This window comes from Tetrao urogallus, assembly GCF_951394365.1.
Source record: "Tetrao urogallus genome assembly, chromosome: 1".
Classification (NCBI taxonomy): Eukaryota; Metazoa; Chordata; class Aves; order Galliformes; family Phasianidae; genus Tetrao; species Tetrao urogallus.
The window spans coordinates 70,480,509-70,501,770 of NC_136813.1; the positions used below are offsets into that span (position 1 = coordinate 70,480,509).

A 21,262-nucleotide genomic window follows, 5' to 3' on the forward strand; every position below is an offset into this window, starting at 1 on the left:
AGAAAGAAAAAAAAGAGAGAGAGAGAGTAAAAGAGGCCTAAGAAGTCAGGATCAGCAGTCCTGCATTTATAACCACACTGCTGCAGTTAATGTGCATACAGCTATAATTTAAAATAGCAAATTCAAGTGGAATGTAACTGGGATTGCAGTACAAACCCTGACAGGGTCTTACCAGTTTCAGGGGGCTGAGTTAAGGTTGTATTAGAATGAGTTGCTAAGTCTTTTCTAGTTTTCAGAGCCTCAGTTTGTATTCTCTTAACTCTTTTATTTCCTGGTTTTTAAAGGTGAGCACTCTACGAAGGCACAGAGTACCGTACTTCGGGGGAGCTTTTTTCTGTACAGTCACTGGAACCACCATACAGAAGAACACAGTGGTCATTACAGCATTCAGCAGGCTCACTTCAGGTCTGACAGAGATTTCTTTGCGCTGTGGGATAAGGGACAAGGTTAGGATGTCAGACAGGGCAGAGACATAGCTCTTCCCCATCCACTGCCCGGACGCACCCAACACCATCGCTGTTTCCATGTCTTCTTCAAACCGGTCACAGAGGCAGGCGTGGGCCGGGGCACCGAACACCTCCCGGGGGGACGGTACGGCTCCCCTCCTCCTCCGACTGCCGGGACAGCACAGGCGCGGGAAGGGGACGGGACGGGCACAGCTGGGCCGCAGCCTCTCCGGCTCCGCCGCCGCCGCCCGCTCGGCCCGAGCCCAGGCCGGAGGCTGCCGCCCCGTCCGCCGCCGACGTGCCTGGGTTCGGGCCCGGCTTCCGCGGCGCGGGGCGCGGCCCGACCTCGCCGTCTCCCGCAGGCCAGAGAGGAAGGGGCGGCCGGCCCGAACCGGCAGAAGGGATCCGAGCAGAAGGGAAGCACCGCTCCCCTCCCGGGCTCAGCCCGGCCCTCGGCGGCGTGGGAACGGCCGGGCGGGGCGAGGCGAGGGCCGGGCCCTGGCGGAGGGCGGGCGGGAAGATGGCCGGGGCCGGCGCCGGGCGGGAGCGGGGGGAGGCGGCGGGGCGCTGAGCGGCGGGGCGGGGGGGCTCGGGCCGAAGGGCCGCGCTCGAGGGCCGGGAGCCGCGGCGGCGCGGGGCAGGGCCCGGGCGGGGTCAGGAGCCGCGGCGGGGCCGGGCCCGGTGCGGAGCGGGGCCGGCGCGGGGGAGGATGAGCCCGGCGCAGCGCGGCCGGAGCCGCCCGAGTCCCGCTCCCCGCGGGGCCGCCTGTTAGTGCTGGAGGAGGAGGAGGAGGAAGAGGAGGCGGCGGCGGCGGCGGACGGCCGCGGCCCGGGCGGGACGGGAGCTGCCCCGGCAGCGGGCGGGGAGCGGGTTTCGGCCGGAGCTGGGCGGCGGCGGGCAGGCAGCGGAGCGGCCATGCCGTGGCTGAGCGGCGGACGGCGGCGGCAGCGGCAGCAGCAAGGGGCGGCGGGGCAGGGCGGCGGGCCGGCGGCGGGCGGGCAGCGCGGCCGGGAGAGTTCGGAACTGCCGCTGCCCGCCGGCTGGGAGGAGGCGAGGGACTTCGACGGGCGCGTCTTCTACATCGACCACAACACCCGGCAGACCTCGTGGATCGACCCCCGCGACAGGTAGGGCGGCGGGGAAGCGCGGCAGGCGGAGGGGCCCGCGGCGGGGCGAGCTCCGGGGAACGAGGGCCCGGCCCGGACGCTGAGCTCCGGCCGCGGGGAGCCGCCCGGCGCCGGCCCGAGCTCGCTGCGGGGCTGCGGTCCGCTGTCCGGGTGCGGGCAGGCGGGTGGGGGCCGTCCCGATCCCCGTCCCGCGCCCCGCCGGGCCCGGCCGCCCGCTCCGCTGCCGGCTGCGGCCCTCGGCCCCCGGGGCGCCTCGCGCCGGGTGGCGGGGCGGGGTGCGCAGCCTCCGGCTCCGAGTAAAGCTACGGGGGCACGATGAAGGCTGCGGTGGACTTGCGGCCCCAGCCCGGCCGAGGGACGGGAGAGGTGTGGGCCGGGACGGAGTGCCGTGTTTTTGTTTTTCGGACGCTGGAATTGGAACTGGAATTGCAGCATTGTAACCGGGTGGTTCGCCCGTATTGATTTATTAGCTGGCTGGAATTAATTGGAGGCAGCTTGAGGCGCAGCGCAGTAATTTGGTAGATTACCTTCTCGTAAAAGATATCGCTGTGTAGAGGTAAGCGAACCGGTGCATTCCTTCCCTCAGTTTGACAAATACACGGCCTGCTACAAATTGCTGTCTGCTGCGTTCCAGGACAGTGTTCTGCCGTCTCCCAGACCTGGGGCGCGCGATAGGGTCGGGTTGGCCTCTTCATTTCCATTACGGTCAGTCCGTATTGCCGGGTTTTGATGGGGTTGTGCTCAGCCGATAAAGAATGTGCTACGGCTTAAAACCTGTGGGAGTGTGGAAACGTCTGCTGCAGCGGGGCCGTCTGGTAAATACAGCCTCACTTGAAAGCCTTCGCCTAAAAATTTCCACGTCGAGTTACTGAACACAAGTGTCAGTATTCAAGGTGTCTGCAAAATAAGAAACATATGTCTCTGTGTATGCTTTTCTATATTAAACAATGTTTTTATAGTAAGTGAAAGTTGGACAAGGACAGTTTGAACCTCGGCCAGAGCTACCTTGCCAGAGCTATGCCTGGAATGTTAAGCAGGCCACAGAAACATTTAAGTGCAGCCTGGTTAAAGGCTGCAGCAATTTCAGCAATCCTCGCTCTCGTACAATGATACGTAACAGTTCAAATAGCCTAAATATTTACCGATGGGATCAAGATCTTTTGTCTCTTTGTTTAGGCATACTTATGCATGCACATATGTTTTGCTGATGTATTAAATACTCGCTGGTTGGCTTTTGATAGCACATTTTTTACAACCTACCTGTAGTTTCTAGTGTTCAGTTACTTGTAATACTCTGCTCTGAGGGAAACTAATAACATAACAGATTGTGGCTTCTCTGCATTCCATCCCTGCCATTGCATTTTGGGGGGTAGTTTTGTCTCTTGCAATTTCTCACGTATGGATAACAAAAAGTTTTAGCAATTCGCTGCAGTGTTTGAAGGCAGTTAGAACGTAGCACTGTTCGACTTAAATGGCATTGTTAAACTTATAACTTGAAAAAATAATTGAAACTCCATACAAGTGCTTGAAAATTTCTCGAAATACTTTGCAGTGGTGTTTGTTAAACAAAGCTGTTTTTCACACTGGGCAAGAATAGGCTGCAGAAATGTGATTGAGACACCTGCACTGGGGCAGGTAGAAAAGACAGTGTTTTGACAAATGAGCATCAGTAGTTCCTCTAGAATTCGAGTCGCAGAAGCTGGTTTTAGTCTTGCAAAGTTGATCTCCTATTGTGAATAGGCTTCTATTGGTGCTGTAGTGAGTGGTCTCTTCTGTATAGGAGAAGGTGGCCACAGTCTTTTGGTTTTCATTGCAGCCGTTCAGATTCCTGGGGGCAGCAGTGAAGTAGGGATGGATCAGGTTAGTTGTGTTCTGCCAAAGTTTTGGAAGGAAAGGTAAAAGCATCAGGGAAATGGTACTAAAGTTGGTTTTTTGTTTGTTCCTTCAAAAAGAACTTGAAAAAGTGAGGGATAGGATGACATGCTTGTATTGTATCTCAACATTCTCTGTTTGGTAATTGGATGCCTTGTTTCTGTGTTCATGGAACTCTTTCTTTTCTATCCAGGAGGAACTGGGCAGAACTATGGGACCTCAGGCCATGGTATGCACATGATCAGGGCTCTGCGAATCAGCACCTCCTAGCTTTCCTATGGGCAGTAATCCTATAAGCATCCCCACAGGCTCTTCTTTCCCTGTAGCAAACTTAGTATTTGTTTTTCTTTTCAGCATTCCCTTTGAGATTTCTCAGCCTTTTGTATAGTTAGATTAGTGCACTTAATATGAAACAGTGATTTAAGAAAAAAAAAAAAGCCCTAATCAAGCAAAGAGGAGAAGGAAGTACTAATTGGAGCTGTTAATGAAGGAGAATTGTGTTGTGTGAAGGATTTGGGGGTAGAGAGTAGAAAGGGTTAAAGAACGCAGGAGTAGATGCTGTGTGGTTTTTGTAGGGTAAGAAAAAGTGGAATAAATTAATAAAGAAAAGGGAGGATGGTAGAAGAGTGTTAAGATGAGCAGATTTGAAAAGCTGCTTATCTTTGGTATCAAATCTGTGGTTAGGTTGATGGAGATTGCTGTGTTGATCTGTATAGATTGCTGGGTGCTTGTCTGGCAGATCCTGTAGATCTTAACCTGGAACTATTCAGTGCATACTTTCCTCTTGTTATAACAGTCTTTAATCTTAATAGATTGCGAGTTCTTCAAGGTGGCGAATGACCTTTTTATCTCTTGTTTGCACAGCACTTGGTATATTGAGATGTAGGTCAATAACTGAGGGTTGTAAATGTTCTTATAAAAGACTGACTACATTTGTGGTTGATACTGATGATCCCAGTGGCACCACATCTTACTACAGTTGTTGTTTGTTGTAAGGCTGTGCAGCAAAGGTGTTCTGTGCTGAGAGGCAGTGTTATTTTTTTCGGAATAGCACTAGGGAAGGTAAGTTGTTTCTTTCAGCTATTTGATGTGAGTTGTCTTGTTTGTTTGTTTATTTGAAGATTTACATGCTTTGGAATGAGAGCTTTAAACTTGTAAGGTAAAACAGTGTTTTTACATGGAGAAATCATCTGTTTGGGCCAGTTTGGAAGGCTTTGAAAAATGCATATGAGTTGGGTAGGGACTTGGATTTTTAGCAACTACGTTTTGCAGAAGCTTCCTGCAAGCTGAACTGCTGATGTCTTAATTGAAACCAGGGAGCTTTTCTGTCCTGTGTCCTCAGCAATGATTTAATTCTGAGCCTTCAGATCTGCTTAGTTTGAACACAGGGGGAGGAACCTTGTCGAGGACATGGGTTGGAGCAAGAAGAATGGGAACAAGCAGGATTGGCCTTGGAATTTGACAGATGGAGAGATGTCTTTGCGGTAGGCTGAGGGGAGCAAAGCAATCTGGGGGGTAGGAAGAAGGCACCTGAAGCCTGGGAAGCAAAAAGTAGGGGAACTGGCCTGAAAACCAGTAGGACAGGGAAAAACAGGTAAGAGGAAACCGGTCTGGTGAGGGTTCAGGGTATGAGGGTGTCAGCTCTTTTCTTGGCTGTGCAGGGAACCCCGAGGGAAAAGGAGCATTGTAGTCTCAAGAATCAGAAAACATGAGTGGAAAGAAGCCTGCAGAGTCTTGGTGGAGAGGAGAATTGGAAAGGGAAGCATAAGAACAAGGTGTGAAGTGTGAGGCAGGGATCCAGAGGTGCAAGATATGCTGGGCAAGGAGTCTGACAAAAAATCCAAGTTATGGAAACTGGAAATAGCAGGAAAGGCTCACGGGCTTGAAAGGAGTAACCCTGAGGAAGTCCGTAAGCAGGGACATGATATCAGGGGTGAACTGCAGACGAGCATGAGGAAGCGGTTAATGGACAGAAAAGTGCAGAAGTGCTGACTGTTTCTCCAAAGCTATTCCAGGGTTCCTCATTCTCATCATATATTTGCTGTATTACCCAGTTTGCTGCTTCTTTCTGTGAAGCAGGACAGAAGCTGCCACAGCTAACTACTCGCGTAATCTGGCAATTAATGTTAACAGCAAGTGGCAAAGCGAGGTGTGATGCCGTGTGATGTGGTTTCTCTTTCCCCGGCTTGGCTTTATGAAGGAATGGAGATTGCAAATGAGAAGCTTGAATCAAAAGATATTTATGCCAGATATTCAAAGCTGGAAAATTCCAGATTAAAGTTGCTAACCTATTATTGCTTTTGTATTAAGTGAGCATTTTTAGTGATAAACATCTACATACATTTTCTTGCCTTGCTTGACACGTGGAGAGGAGCAACTCTGAAGACAGATCAGGGCTGGGAAATAAAATAGGTTGGGAGGGATACTCCAACTTTTGCCACGACCGAAAGAAGTGCATCTCTAGTAAGACAAAGAATCTTCTGAAGCACCTGTGTGTGATAGTGTCAGAAAGGCAGTGAGCTCTTTCTAAAGGCAAGGGATTGTCTGCTGGACTGTTGCACTATATCTGTCCAGTCAGCAGTACTCGGCAGCCCACTGACAATCAAAAGAATCATTTAAATCAAGATTTTTCACAGACAGCATTTTTCTAGGTTGGGCTTCAACTCCTCCACCATGAGTTACACTAGTGTCATTTTCATTCATAGAATGATAGAGTACTCCAAGTTGAAAGGGTCCCATACAGATCATCAAGTCCAACTTTTGGATCCGCACAAGACCACCCAGAAATCAGACCATAGAGATGAAGACAAGCAACACAGATAGTACCACTGCCATGTTGGAAATTATCCTTTGCGTTCCTATGTGCTTTGAGAGTTCTCTCGACCATTTCCTTTTAATTGTATTTTAATTGTCACCTGTGTTAGCTCATATTTTTGTTTTGAACTGATTGTATTTGTGGAATGGGAAGAAAGCTGAGTGTTGATCAGACAAATTTAGGTCACGTGCTTTCTTTGTGCGATGCAGAGTGTTCACATCAAAAAGTGATTTTTTACAGGGTGCAGACAAGTACTTTTTAAAATGATGCTTGAAAATGATTAAAGGGAAGCAGGTTGCAATTAGTTAAATTTACTCTTTAGGCTGTCAGTGATAAGCGTGTGAGAGATGAACATGGTTGTCCAAAAAGAAAACAGAAAGAATGGAATGAGTAAGGGTCTGGAAGATGTGCCGTCCTGTGAGAGCTGAAGAGGTGTTTTATGAGTGGTTAGAGTCCTGGTTGTAGAAAGAGATGATACCTGAGACTGCAGAGCTCTTCTGTTTAGTAGATTTACAATAATATCTGACAGTTAGAAGTTGAAAACAGAAATACAGTATGTTTTTAATAATGAGAGAGATTAAATGCTGAAATAGTTTTTCTCCTCTTAGCTCTTCAGATGAAACTATCTAATTCAGTGGTTTTCTGCCTAAGTCAGCTATCGGTTGAAATCCCATTGTCTATGAACATCTATTTTTACTGCCTACCCTGCATGGTACATCTCCTGGCCTACATATAATGTATCTAGCTAAATATATCTCATATGGATTGGGAGAGCAGCCATCCTTTCATTAGAAAGTGCAGAATTTATCTGCCTGCTTTTTCCTCTGAATACATCAAGGAAGAAATCCAGTTTACCTCTGTCGCTTGAGACACCTGGGGCGCTGCAGTTGCATAGTTCAGTTACTCCAAGCTTGCAGTAAATGCAGTGGACTTGATAGAATTTATATTAAAAACAGCTCATACAAAGTACTATTTAGTTCCAGATGTTTTGAATTTTCTGTGCAAATGTCAAGCCTGGATGCATCCATGCTGAGGATGGGAAAGCTGTGCAGCTGCTCTCTGGCATCTGGCTGGGAACACGGGTGCAGCACAGTGCAGTAAGAAGGGGCTGCACTGCCCTGACTGATCTGTGCACTTGTTGAAAATGGTTCACTAATATATTTAAAGGCATGTTGTAGCTGACATTTGTTTGGAAAGTGTCATGTATAGATGCCACGACACACCTATTTGTTTGCCTTTTCAAAAGAGAGATGCATTTGTTTATGTTTCGTCATTATGGCTGGTATAGGCGGGTATTTAACTTTTATATAGAGACTGGAATGAAGTTGTTTGTGATTAAAAATACGCATAAGTGCGTCTCAGAATTAATGTTAGTGCCAGGTGTGTATTCAAACTTAGTCTTTGCTTTTGACTGTTAGATTCTGATAGCAAGTAATTGTTGATGACCTGATTCATTATAAATAATTTGACACTATTATTTTTTCTCAGCTCTCTGAATTGGGTATTTTCAAGAGTAATTTTTAATTTCTTGTGGAGTTTCTGTTGCTTTGGAAAAGCAATGTCTGTATGAAGTGAGTATTCATATTTTCTGGTAAACTGTTCTTGTAATACAGCACTGTCAAAAATGAGTGCTATGCCTTCAGTCACTGAAGATTATAAAAGCTTTTGTATTACTTCAGTGCCTTGAAAAGCAAAGGTGAAAGGCATCCATCTTCCTAAAAATGAAAGGTTTTCAGTCTATCTCAATAGTAGTTAATTATGATTTAGCTTTTTTTTTCTTTTTTTTTCTGGCTGAAATACATGTAGTTTGAAAATCTGGGTAGCATAAATCTGCAAGACTAATTCATGTCTGCTAAATCATCCAAGCAGCTATTCAGTTGAGATTACCTCATTAACAAAGGGCATTGTTGAGCTTTCTAAGCCTTTGTAAAAAGTGAAGGTTGTTTTTTTTTGTTTTTTTTTGTTTTTTTTTTTTTTGCTGTGGATATGTAGCCTTACTGACTTTAAAATGGATGTATTTTCAGCAGTTAGACAGTGAATGCAGACACCTGCCTTATTGTGTTTGTGTGCTGGCTAGAAAGGGCTAAATTAGGGCTTGTGACTTCATTGTGCTGCAGCAGTACAGTGGCACGTGTTGTAGGGGCTTATTCTTGAAGGGGTCTGTGGCTGCCTTACTTTTAAGCTGGATCTGATAAACTGATAAACCTTCACCTGTCGCAAGTTGTTAGTGCTCAAAACTACCAGAAAAGTACTTGACTGTTTTCTTCTATGCATAAATCGATGTATATCTGAGTTAATATAAGCATTAAAAACCACCAAGCATTGTCAAAGGCAAATCAGGTATTGGCATTAATGCCTTCTGAAGGGAGCATCTGCTTTTCAGGATCTGTGATCCGCACGTTTGGGAAAGCACGATTTGAAATGTGGTGAGGCTAGGGCAGGGCCTTAAGTTCTATTATACGGAGAAATAAAAGTCATTTAAGACTTGGATTCTAATAATAAGTTTAGTTTGAGATAAAGTGTTTGTTTTTTTTTCTTAGTGAACGTAAATGTAGTGACAGCACTATGCAAACATAAGAACAAATGACTTGTAGGTGATAAAATTAGGAATGTATGCATAACATAGAAAGTCCTCTTAACAAGTACCATAGGAGGTGTCTGTTAAATGTCATGTTGGTTTATAATTTTATGTTGTTTACTGAAAGGTAGAGCTTTGTGAAGTTGCACGTGAGGCTGAACAGAAGTATTTTGCTGGTATTTTGGTGAAACAAAGTAAAACTAATACTTTTTCTGCCCAGAGTTAAAAATAGAACTTCCTGAATGTCTTATCTGCTACAGATGTGACTGCTCACATTCACCAGCAAAGCTGGGCAGTATCACAGCTTTATGTAATCTTCAGCTTGTTTCTGGCTGCAAGAAGCTGACTGAAGAGAACATCCTTCCTGTAGGTACTTTTTGTACCTCCCATTGCAGAGCGGGGTGCGTGCTCAGCAAGGCAATCCGGCACTGCTGAGTGAGTGGTTACCTGCTTTACCTGCTGTCAAAAGCAGCGTGTCCTCCCCTCCAGCTCCACGGTCTTGCACCTCTTGCAGTGGTATCCGACCTTGCGGAAAGCACAACTGGCAAAAGTAAAGTGTTGAGCCTTGCATTTTTCTGGTTTTGGGCAGGGTGAGTTCTGGCTGGTTTAGCTCCTGGAGCTGACTTGCCCTCAGGGCAGATGGATATTTAATTAGCTTATGGCAATTAAGGTTGGTTCAGTAAGAAACTGACTTAGGCAAAAGTGACGAGTCAGTTTTAAACCCTCTTCTGTAAATAGTTTTTGTGAATAACAGCCCTGACTATTGATTTCTAAAATATTCCCATGATAAAACAACGCATCTCTAAGCAAGCTCCAAGGTATATTTCAGAGTAAGGATTCACTTTTCAAACCTAAGACAGATGTATAAAAAACAATGTAAGAGACATGAATGGGTTTCGCAGTAACTTCCTCCACTGGTTAGCAGTGTTGAAATGGCTACTTAGAAGTGTAAAGAGGGATATGTCCAATAGAACTGATTTGGGTTCTCAGTCACAGCTTGGAAGTGTTCAGGAAGGGTTGGTGAAGTTGGTGAGTGTTGCTACTGCTAGCAGAGAACGAAGGATGTGTGTAGGGTATCAGATGGGAATCCAGGGAGGGTGATGGCTGTGCAGTGCCTTGGAAGTGCGCGAGTGAGTTAGATCTGAGGTTGGGTGGATGGTAGCAGGATGTGGAGAACCTCCAAGGTGGGTCTCAGCTTGGTGTGGAGATACAGGGTGCTTGGGGCAGGGGGTAGAGAGAAAAGGCATAGTGAGGAGAAAAGAAAACGATGTGGCTGTTGGAAGGGCTTGGAAGGTGCCTTCATCATCAGTGTTTTGGGCTACTTCTGCTCAAATGCAGTTTGACTGGGGTATTTTTAAGGGGCCTGCATGGATCAAAGTTGAAATTTCCAGGCTGAAGAGTAGTGGGCTGTAGTTCTGGAAATGCATGATGTGCAAGGATTTTAGCTCTCTAAAAGAGAGAAGGGCAAGAACTCTTATGCCGTAGTTTTATCTGGCTACCAGTCCTGAGCGTATTTGGTGGAGATGGAGCCCTGGTTCTGGACAAGGGAATAGGGATGTAGATTTAGTTCTGCCATGCTCTGAGTGTCTTAATAGTTCCTTGATTCTATCCTAATAGGAGAATTAATTTGAACTTGTGGGCTCCATGCTAAAACCAAGGAGAGCAGCTGCTAAAAAATTGATGGATCTGTTGCTTTTCATGGCACATTCGATTATTTCAGGCAGATGTTCCTACCTAATGATCCTTGCTTGAGGTGTATTTGTATTTGCATTTTGCAGTAAGCTGGAGTATTTCTCACTTTGTCTTTTTCTACTTATCTTTTCTGTGGGTGTTTTGCTAGAGTGGGAACGTCTTGTGCATCCAGTGATGAGTCTGCTGTCTCCCTTGGTAGTGGACTGAGGAGATGCTGATGCTGTTAGCCCTCTGGTGAATGGAGCTGATCCCTGTCAGGGGCTGAGTTAGTGCTGAAGTTACTGCTCTTTGTTTTTGTTTTTTCTTTTCCTTTTTCCATTTCTTTTTTTGAAGGCTTTTCAGGATATTTAATTGGCACTGGAACAAAAATAAAGTACAGTGATATCAACACTCTTGAACTGGCAGTAGAGATTCAAAAGCTATCTTCCATAGCTTTCTGAAAGAATTACTTTCAGGATGAAATATGTATGGAGAATGTTGTTGAAACTATTTTGATTTATATTGTACTTAGGCTCAAGCTTATTCACACATTCAGGATTAGGATTGTTTATGGCAAAATGAGGAGTTTGATATCGAAGCTGGAAACATATAATATTTCAGAGTTGATTTATTTGATATTGGATTGGAATTTAAACAGCTAAAAATGACTTTTTTTTAAACCTTAATATTCACTGCATTCTTAGAAAGAGTGGCTGACCCGTGCTTGGGAAAACAGCTGAAATACTGCATGACTGTCTAATTCTGTAGCATAAACAAATTGTGATGCACTTCTCAAAGGAGGATACAGTCCAAAGTTGGACTTGAACACATTCTTAGAAGAGAAGTTCAGAGTAAAAATTAAATTAACATTTTTATTTTCTTTTTGGCAATATGGGGATCATTCGCAGATGGAGAAAGTATTTTGCATGTGTTTGGAAGTTGCTGTTTAAACACTTGTGTCTTTTGTTTTCCCTCCATCTTTTGGTTGAAACTAAGACTTGAAATATTAAATACATGATACAGTGTATAGTTAAAAGTCTCTGAAACCCAAACTTCAAAATAAATTAAGCTAAAAACCTCAAGAAAATTTGATTAAAGGAGCATCACAACTGTTGGTCATAGGTCAGTTGGAGGAATATCTGTCTAACTAGCCGGTAAGAGCGACACGATTTGTGAGAAACACGAATTACCCTGTTGGTTGTCCTTTATGAGCTAGAGAGATACAAGCTGACTTGTCCTTTACAGGATAAAATTGAAAATACATGTATAATGTTTACCAGTAGGTAACTTGCCAAATTTCAGTTAAAAAAAAAACTACATACAGAGTGATGACACCATTTAAAAACTTTGCATTGGTTTGAGTTCTAAGATAAGACAACTATGATTCTGTGCTTTTCCAGCTTATAGTTTATTCAGAGCAAGACCTTGTGCTCTTGTGGTTATGGCTGTACTGAGATTTGTGATAAATAGACACCATGTGCTCAAGACGCTGCATGGACATTTGATTTCTGTGTTTAATATAACTGCTCAGAAGGGCCAATCAAGTTACAGAACTATTTGTTTAGAAAAATGTTTACTAGTACCAGCTTGCAGAACAGATGGTCAGAATGTTCTCCTTGGAAATCACAGTCTAATTTTTCATATGCTTCGAGATTCCTTCTTGAATACAGTCCTTCCCCAAAATCCTTCCTCAAATACAGCTATGTGTATGAACTTTTTTTTCCCCCATTTAATTAAAAGCCAACAAAACTAGGTATTTCTGCATCCAAACTGGTTAGCCATAAGTTTATGTATTAATCAAAAGAAGCTCCAACATAGCTGAGAGTCTAAAAGTATGAGATTTCTTAAGCCTTGGTCAAGGGGAGCATGTGCAGAGATGAGGCACAGAAGATCTGTTACAGTTGAAAAGATTATCATGATGGAATGGAAAGAGAGACAGAGAGAGAATGCTCACCCATATCTGAAGATCTGGGGTCGCAGGAAAAAAACTCCATAAAGGAGGGATCTCCAGGAAGAGATCCTTCTATAGCCCTTAAATGGGATCTGGCAGGAGTGGAGCCTGGTTTCCACACAGCTCACACAGCTGAACTGCCTTCAACTGTACTCCCACGGCTGACCCAGTCCTTTCCTCAGTGGTTCAGACCCTGACTCAGTAGTTCCCGTGCAAGGTCCCAGTGCTTGTCCTGCTTCTGTCCATCTCACTGTTTGCATCTGACTATTCTCCATGCTTTGGCAGCGTTGCACACTGGTTCAGCTAAACTTTTCCTCCGCTTCCCATCATGTCATGCAATGCACTGAATTTAACAAATATTTTCTTTGATTTTAATGAATAGTTAGCTTCAGTTAAGGCCCTTTGAACTGATTTGCAGTGTGGAGTACAATTGCTGTCCTTGAAGTGTGCTGGTTACGTGCCTTCTCAGGATGGTGGTGTTCAAGGGGGGAGGTTAACTACTGAACTGATTTGGTTTTTGTTTGGTTTGGGGTCTTTTTTTTTTTTTTTTTTTTTTTTTTTTGCTTTTAATAGGCAGGCTTTTTTTTTTTTTTTCCCTCCAAGATATTATGAAATAAACAAAAGGTCTTCTAGTCCATGTACATGTATTCAAGCATAAGTATATAGGAAGGAGTAGGTGAATGTTTCATGCAACGTCAATTAACCATCTGAAATTTTAGCTGTAGCCTCAGTGCTACTGTTTTAGCAGCCTTTTTCTCTCTCATCTTACAGTTCTGAAAGTTGGAGCTGGGAAATGGTCTGTGGAAGTTTTGCTGTGCCATGATCATTTAAGAGAAAAGACCAAAAAAAAAAGGGACCGTAGTGTTTTCTACCATTGACTGCAAACAGCAATTAAGAACCTCCTAATCGTTTGTATTCAGTCTGTTCTTATGGTTTCAAGGGTGTCTTAAGGAGTGACCAACTGTTTTCACTTGTAGTGCATTTGCAAATATGATAAATGTGGGAAATTTGGCATGGTTTTTGATACCCTAAATTATCTCCTAGGAGTGTCACGTGCTTAAAAAAAAAAAAGGCTTTCTCAGAAGTGCATTCTAGAAAATGTGAGCATTTAAGCAATCCTTAAGATAGAAACCTATGTTCACGCTAAGCCAACTTATGGACTATCTGTCTATGACTCAGTGAAAGGCAAGAACACCGGGTGGTGCATATGGATGAGATTTTACTATTATTATTTTTAAACACTTGTAAAATTGGTGACAGTGTCTTAGAAATCTGACATTAAATGAAACTCCAGTGATTATAGAGAACAGTCCATTTTTGTAAACCTTTCACTGAAACCTGAAGTGCCCCATTTAGGAATCTTGGTACAGGTGCAGATAAACTTTCTTGTCTTGCAGGAGGCTGTAACACACATTGAGTTGCTTGCTTCTGGGAATGATCTTGTAGACCAGTCCGTGCCCGTCTGTGACTTCTGTTTGGTAGGAGGGATGATGGAGCTGGTAGTGTTGTTCTGTAGGCATCGGCTTGCTAGGGGTGAGTTGAGTCCTCCCAACTTGTACAATATCTGCAAAGCAGCTTGAAGATGATAATACGTTTTCATTACTGTCCTTACTATTGACCAGTGGATTAAAGACTTCATTGCTTTCTCTGGAAGCTTTTTGGCCATTACCTGATTATTTTGGAATTGGTATCTGAATTACAACATTGATTATGTTATGTGTTTTTTTTCCTAACACCTTTATATTTAAGAATGCCAGAATTTTTAAAAAGTCCTGTTGTTAAAGCACAACTGTATCGTACTGTCACTAAACTGTTGGAATCTCCTCTGTGTAATTCTGTACTGTGTGTGAACATCTGGAGTTTCTTGGAGTCATGAGCCTGTGACTGATGGCCCACATTGTTCTTCAGATATTTGGCTTGTTTCTTCCTTGGAGACAATTGATAAAGAAAATCATGTTTATTTTTGACCTTAATCACGGCCATAGGTTTCTTTGCATTTAGAAGCCATGGAGCATTTATAAAAGGCTTTTCTATCCTCCTTGAGAATAAATTAGGCTGTATCTGAAGCTCTGGTTCCATTAGAAACACCCCAAAAACTGTGGACAGTGTCCTGGCTGTGGAAACTCTTTCCCCACCCTCCAGTCCATGAATGGTGTTCTTCAGAATGCAGCTCTGTGGGATCATATGCTCATTTTTCTGTCTTTGACTGTTTACATACATATTCCAGAGCTTATTCCTCAAACTGGATGAGGATTTTCGTACTGACACCCATATACAGATATTTTTAGAATATGTCTACTGTGAAGGAAAAAAAGGTTGAGGTGTCATAAAGGTTAATGAGCTCTTTCTGTAGGTTTATTTCTTATTGTTAGCAGTTTACATTAAAAGTGATGTAGTTACCTTTTGCTGTGATTTCTGTCCAAAGTTATAAAAAAAGAAAAAAAAAGGGATATATTCCTCCTAATCAGTGGAGATGATCGAATGTCTGCATTTCTATGAGAGTAAATCCCAAGCTGTTGTCAGAGCACTTCACTTGAAGAATTTGGAAACATTTTCAGACACTACACTTGGTATAAATGAAAACAGAAGAAGTTGTGGGGTTTGGTTTTTTTTCTTGTTTTGTTTTGTTTTGTGAGAGAAACCTGTGCTACGAATAGAATGCTAACACTGGAGATTTTTCTTGAATCCACATTTTACCCATTTTATATACTGTCTATATGCTAGTAGGCATGCTTTTAAAATGCTGCTTTTTTTTTTTTTTTTTTTTTTTCTACAGTAAAAATAGCTTGCTGCTTATTGAAAAACAAGGCAGACCTGTGCCTCAAAATCCAAATGAAACTGCTGCTTAGCTGAGGCTCTAAAGAGGGCATTTATATGTTGTGGAATGAATGGCATGCCTGCGCTAGCTCTCGCGGGCAGGATATTTCCAAGGTATCAGACTGAGCTGTATGTACTGCTGTCTTCCCCCTTTGGATAGCAAGGTTTCTCCCTTAGCAAAGGCTGAAGGATCCCTTGCTACATTGAGGGGAGTGGGGTGGGCAAGGGGGACGGAGGAGGGCTGTAAAAACACTTAGTGAGGTAATCGTATGTGTTAAAAGTCTTGTTTTTATTTCTTTTTCTTCCACCCAAACTGCCCTGCAACCATTTGCAGGCTCCTTGTACTTTGCAAGTTGGTGTTGTTTTTTTAATCATTGTTCTTTGAGCAGTGTAGCTAGGAATTTCCTGTTCACGTTTTACTACAATGGTTTGTTTAAAATGACAGACCGCAGTCTTTTTTCCTGACCTAAAACTAGATTAGCCTTGAATGTTGGACAAGTCAGACAAATAAAGAGGACAGACGGTATTTGCTTATGTCATGGAGGGTGGCCTTTTAACCGGGCTCAGTTGTATCAAATACCACAAGTCACGTTTCTTAAATATTTATTAAGACAAATAAACACAGTTATTGTATGAACTGGCAAGTCTCCAAATTCCTATCTCTTTGATTCTCATGGGTGGGTCACTTTTAATCAGAAGAAATATTTTTAATAAAGGCTTAGATATTTACTACATGGCCGAATCCAGGGTTAACTCAGTTCCCTGCTCTCCCCCTGTTGTTATATTTACAAAATGCAACAAAACAGTCATCAGCAAAGTTCAAGTTAGAAAACATGGCAGCAAAACAGCCAGGAAGTGCTGAAAATGGGAATGAACCTGTAGTTTTTCAGTACATCTGGTGTCCATTTTGAAGAAGTAGTGTAATCTTCCCATGTTCCATCATAAATTTACTTTCAAACTAGGGGAGAAAAAAAAAAGTCCCCCAAGCCCAACAGTGTTTGATTCAGAAGGAACTGCAGATTTCTTACACAGCTTCTGTTTATGCGGGACAAGTTCCTTGTATAACAGTGCTAATGTATGCAAACTGCACACCTGTATGGATGGAGCTGTACAGGTAATACCGCTGTTGATTTTTATCTGGAAAGAGATCAAATCTCTTTTAAAAACAAAGCACGACCCCCCTTCAGATTTTTAGTTTACAAAAGAACTACCATAGCGTGAATTGTGGTGTGGCACAGCATAAGAATTTTGTGCAGTTCTGGAGGGATGGTGCACCAACTGGTCTTAAAGGGGCTGCAGAGCATCAGACTCCAGAATGTGCACTTGATGCAGTGCTCTTAGGTATTTTCTGTGCAAGAATGTCTGTGCAAATGTGCATGTAAAATTCCAATAAACACGCTAAATTAATTTTCAAGCTGGGAGATGTCAGATTTGTGAAGTTGTGGTGTCTGTAGCTGATATGACACACAGGCATGTCATTACAAGGGTGTTGCCAGTTAAAATACTCAGCTGTTATGGTATTTCCAGCTTAGCATCTAACTTTGTTCCACCCAGCAAACAGTCACATAAATAGGACTAGCTGTGGATTTTTAAAGGAAATATTTAATGTATTTTTAAAGAAAATAACTTTTGGGAGGGAAAATATTTGGGTAGTTTGCACGTGAATGTCTAGGGTAGGGCAGGGAGATGCCTTGCAGGATACCAATCTTGCTGTGCTAAAGAAGCTTGCAGTGGATATGGAAAATGTCACCATTTATATAAATCAGGTATTTCCTTGAGTCCCGGAACTAACAAAGCCTGGTTTCCTGTGGATTTGTGTCTTACAGCTGATTGACTTCAGCATCTGGGAAGGTGAATGTTCTGCTGGATGCTTTTTGCCTTGCGTCTGGGGTATTTGCATCCATTTGCTCCCTACTGGTTTTTCTGATACCTGAGGAGGTGTGAGCATTAGCTTCTCTCTCTGCTGGGCCCCCTGTGTGCTCCAGGCTCCATAAGTATTCAAATTGCTTGGGGGCTTTCAGCAAAGTTTGAAGTTGATTGAAGGAGTAAAAGCCAAATAGACTTCTAACAGTACTATTACCAAAAAAAAAAAAAAAAAAAAAAAAAAAAGCATATCCTTATTTTGGTAAGAAACTGGACTTCAAGATCTTGATGTGTGTACATGTGTATATCTATATATATCTATATATATCTATATATATCTATATATGTATACGCACACATATATATAATGTCTCTGCCTGCTAGCGTTTGGTAGCCAATCAATTGAAACAAAAGCCAAGTCTTAAAACCAAACATTTCTGCCTTTTTCTTGATAAAAAGAGCTATAATTAATTAGTATAAATACATTTTGAAATTACGGTGTGCCACATCTTATGGTATAAGCTTGGCTGTCACCATTCTGTGGAGTGCGTGTTCGTGTGATTGTGTTATCAAAGAAAGGACAAATGTAAGCTTACCGTGTAACTGCTGGGCTGCATGATCTGTGCTGTGCTGCCAGACTTTTTGGTCTGGCTTCCCTCAGGTATGAGCAAGCAAGGCAACCTTGGGTTAGAAGAGATCCAGAGTCCTGCAGCAGATTTGCTGGTGAAATACCTGCTGCTAATGAACCTCCTGGAAGTGACAGCAGCCCGTGTTTGTCCCTGTGGATCAAAGGTGTATGGTCTGAAATGCTCTCAAATACAGAGAATGACATCGGTTTTGCTGTCAGCAAAGACTGTTTTGGTTTTGGCCGTCATTGAGCATGAATTTTTCTACCTGGAAAAGCTGGAGTCCAGTGAGCTTGGGTCTGAATAAGCAGTGCCCTAGATCCTTCATGTGAATGCTCTTCGTGTAGCAATACGGGTGAGTAGTTTATTCCACTAGATGAAGTAAGTGAGATGAATAAGGTGAGTAAGCAATTTCATTATGAGACGCTCTCAGTTGTGTCTAAATGCTATGTTGCAAATTCGGCTCGTGCTTTGAGCTGGTTGGGAGCCAGGTAGCTGTGGTTAATGCATCTCTGAACCTGAGCTAACAAGCTCAGGGAAGGGAGGTTCTGTTAGATGAAGTGCAGTGCCACGCTAAGGTAGCTGGAGACTGTGTGCATCCAAGTGGGGACTGAGCTGATTCGGATCTGCCCAAAACATCCTACTTAGACAAATTCTAAAGTGTCTACCTGTAACACAGTGTGCGTGGATTTACAGTACCTTTGCCAGAATATTACTTTCTTTAGAGATCAGCTACCTTCGCTTTCTTTTGTGTAAGTCGGGACGCTAGTCCTGTCTCGTGTTTATGAACATTAAACGTATACTAGCATAGTATTTATCACCATGGATTCATTACAGATGCTTTCATAATTTTCTTATCTCTTGATCAGCAGTAGTACAGTGTTTTGTATATAATAAACTGCTGTTAAGAGAAGCCATAACTTCAGGAAGGTTTGTGATACTATCCGGTCAGGATACAGACTTGGAAGGATAAATTGAATCTCTGCAGCGGACGATTAAGTTACTCTTTTAAAATACTTTGTAGAAGTACAGAAAAAAGCCTTTAAAGTTTTCTTCCTGGTCTTCCAAAACCCTGTGTTAGGCTCGTCGCCTTCTCAGCTGTACGAGTGGTGGTGCCTTTTGTGATCTCCTCTCACGGCTGTTGTGAAACACCAATCCCAAAATGTCATTTCACTGTTGTAATTGTGCCTGCCCAGCCACAGAGAGAGTGGGTTCAGTGGTACTGACTGGGTTTTGGGAGGTAGTCACAAAAAAAAAAGGTCTGCCACAGGCGTTTTGTGTAATGTTACTTCTAAACTCCCCGAGAAGTTTTTAGCATGGGCCCTACTGACTGTATTCCTTATCTCAGGGCTCTGAGCACCCTGATCAAGCTGTGGGTGTTCCTGTTCATTTCAGGGGAATTGGACTCGATGCCCGTTAAGGATCCCTTTCCAACTCAAGTGATTCTGTGATTCTACCTCACGGTGGCATTCAGGTTGTAAATGAATAATGTGATTGTATGAACACAGTTAAAACAAGAGGAATGTACAGATTCACATCTTGTTTTTGGCTTTGTTTGCAAACTTATAAATCACTTTCTAAGATCATTGACACTTAGGCACTCAGTTATAGCCTTTCAAAGACAGAAGGCCTCAGCTTCTGAATAGTGTATTACTTTGCTTAGTTATTTGAAATGAAGTTTTGCTGATGACATCAGGAAGAAGGTTAGGAATGAGCAAGCTTAATTTTTGGATAGAACTGTGTGGTTTTTTTTTTCCTTTTCCCTCCTTTCCAACTTGCTACCAAACACAGTTTTTAAAGGAGCATTAGAAATTTTTGGAGTTCTTTGGCCTTATCAAATTTATGCTATAATTGCCAAGCACTATATGATAAACAGAGATGTCTTGCATTTTCTGTATATGCACTCTGTATTTTTTAGCTGTGCAGTTTGAGTTGCATGTTTTTTATTATGTTGGTTGGGGTGAGTATTAAGTGTTCTCTGTTCAGAACCATTGGTGGTTCAGCAGCTTAGCCGGTAGGGATTTTGCCTGGGGAAAGCTGTAGCCATAAGGGTATCAGACAACTTTTGGAGATGAGAAAGATGAGTGTGACTATTGACAGCATGCAGTAGAAAAACCAATATTTATAAATGATCAAAAATTACTCCTCTACAGCAAGTACAAAGAACACAGTAACCAATGAGCAAATGCAAATTCTCAGCTACAAAACACTGTTTTTCAACGTAGTCATCACCATTTGGCTGTGCATTTTCACCAGTGATGAAGAAGAACCTGCATGTTGCACTTGTGACAGTCTGCTCCAGCAGAGATGACCCACTGTCACTGTCACCACTGCTGGAATGCACCACCCACCCATCACTGTGAACACATCTATTTCTGGTCTCCAGAAATGTTCAGCAAGCATTGATGAATGTCAGTGGGTGCCATTTTTATCCACGTGGATGGAGTAATTCATTGACACACCTCTGCTTCCATGTCAGATGCCATTGTGTCAGATTGCCCCTCTGCTGCCATCTGTCACATGGCAATAACATATAATGAGATACTGGTGTTCATTGTCTACGACTGTACCTCCAACATTGTGAGCTGGTGTAATGGAATAGGAGGCATTACTTTTGGAGCAGCCCTCAGACGTTGGGATAAATAGTTTCCTAACGTGAATGTATTTTGATGGCTACTTTTAAAGAAAGTAAGAAATAAAAGGAGAGTTAATGTTGTAGCTCTGAAAACAATGATTTTTTTCTCTTCTCAACATTAAAATTCTGATGGATGTTTAAAGATGCCAGAAGAACTTGACCATGCTTACTGTCATGCTATCTTAGGAGCTATTGAATTCAATAACGTCTTAGACAAACTACTATTGAAAACAGCATTTGTGTAATTTGTTTTCCTTTCAAAAGCAATTAGTCTATATGCAAGAGCTCTTTAAATATTTTTGTTTACTTTCATACTGTTCTTGGATCACATAAAATGTTACATTGTGAAATAGTTCTGGCTCAGCTGTCACCACATTGCGTCTTATCCTTTTAAGAATTCTGGATTTGTATTACGGCAGCAACAAGGGCATCCTGTCCATTGCTCTGTCAGTATTCATTTTCTGGGAAAAAGTAAATGTGGGATAGTTCCCCTTTTGTACATTTTCTGGAATTTGGAGAAGTACATATTATTCAGTCAGAAATGTGCTTGCGTCCACAGATGCCTGCCCTTCGCACCACTGTGGTGCCACCTTGCAAAGCAGCATGTTTTAGAGATGTCCTAAGTAGCCCTATGGTGCCTTGCATTTTGTACTATAGGATATATGGATTTTTTTTTTTTCATTAATCTGTTCTGAGGAGTTTGGTGTTTGGCTGTGGTTGCTTTCAGTGTTTTTTTGTTTGTTTGTTTTTTCCCCTAAGTAGGATGAAGATCAGTGTTTCTCTTAAGTCTTGACTAATTTTTTTAACTTGGTGTTTTAATCAGCGCTGCTTCTTTTGCAAGGAGCCTGGGAAAATTAATCA

At 42.9% G+C, this 21,262-nt stretch overlaps 1 protein-coding gene across 1 annotated transcript in view; it reads left to right on the top strand.

The window, feature by feature from the left end:
* Window positions 1–1,361: 1,361 nt before the first annotated feature.
* WWC3 (WWC family member 3) overlaps window positions 1,362–21,262 on the top strand; it is a gene marked incomplete at both ends in the record, with an annotated part of 95,848 nt that continues 75,947 nt past the window's right edge. Inside the window, one exon of the mRNA XM_079549365.1 lies at window positions 1,362–1,573. Coding sequence (XP_079405491.1) covers window positions 1,362–1,573 — 212 coding nt within the window. The remainder of the gene's footprint in view (window positions 1,574–21,262) is intronic.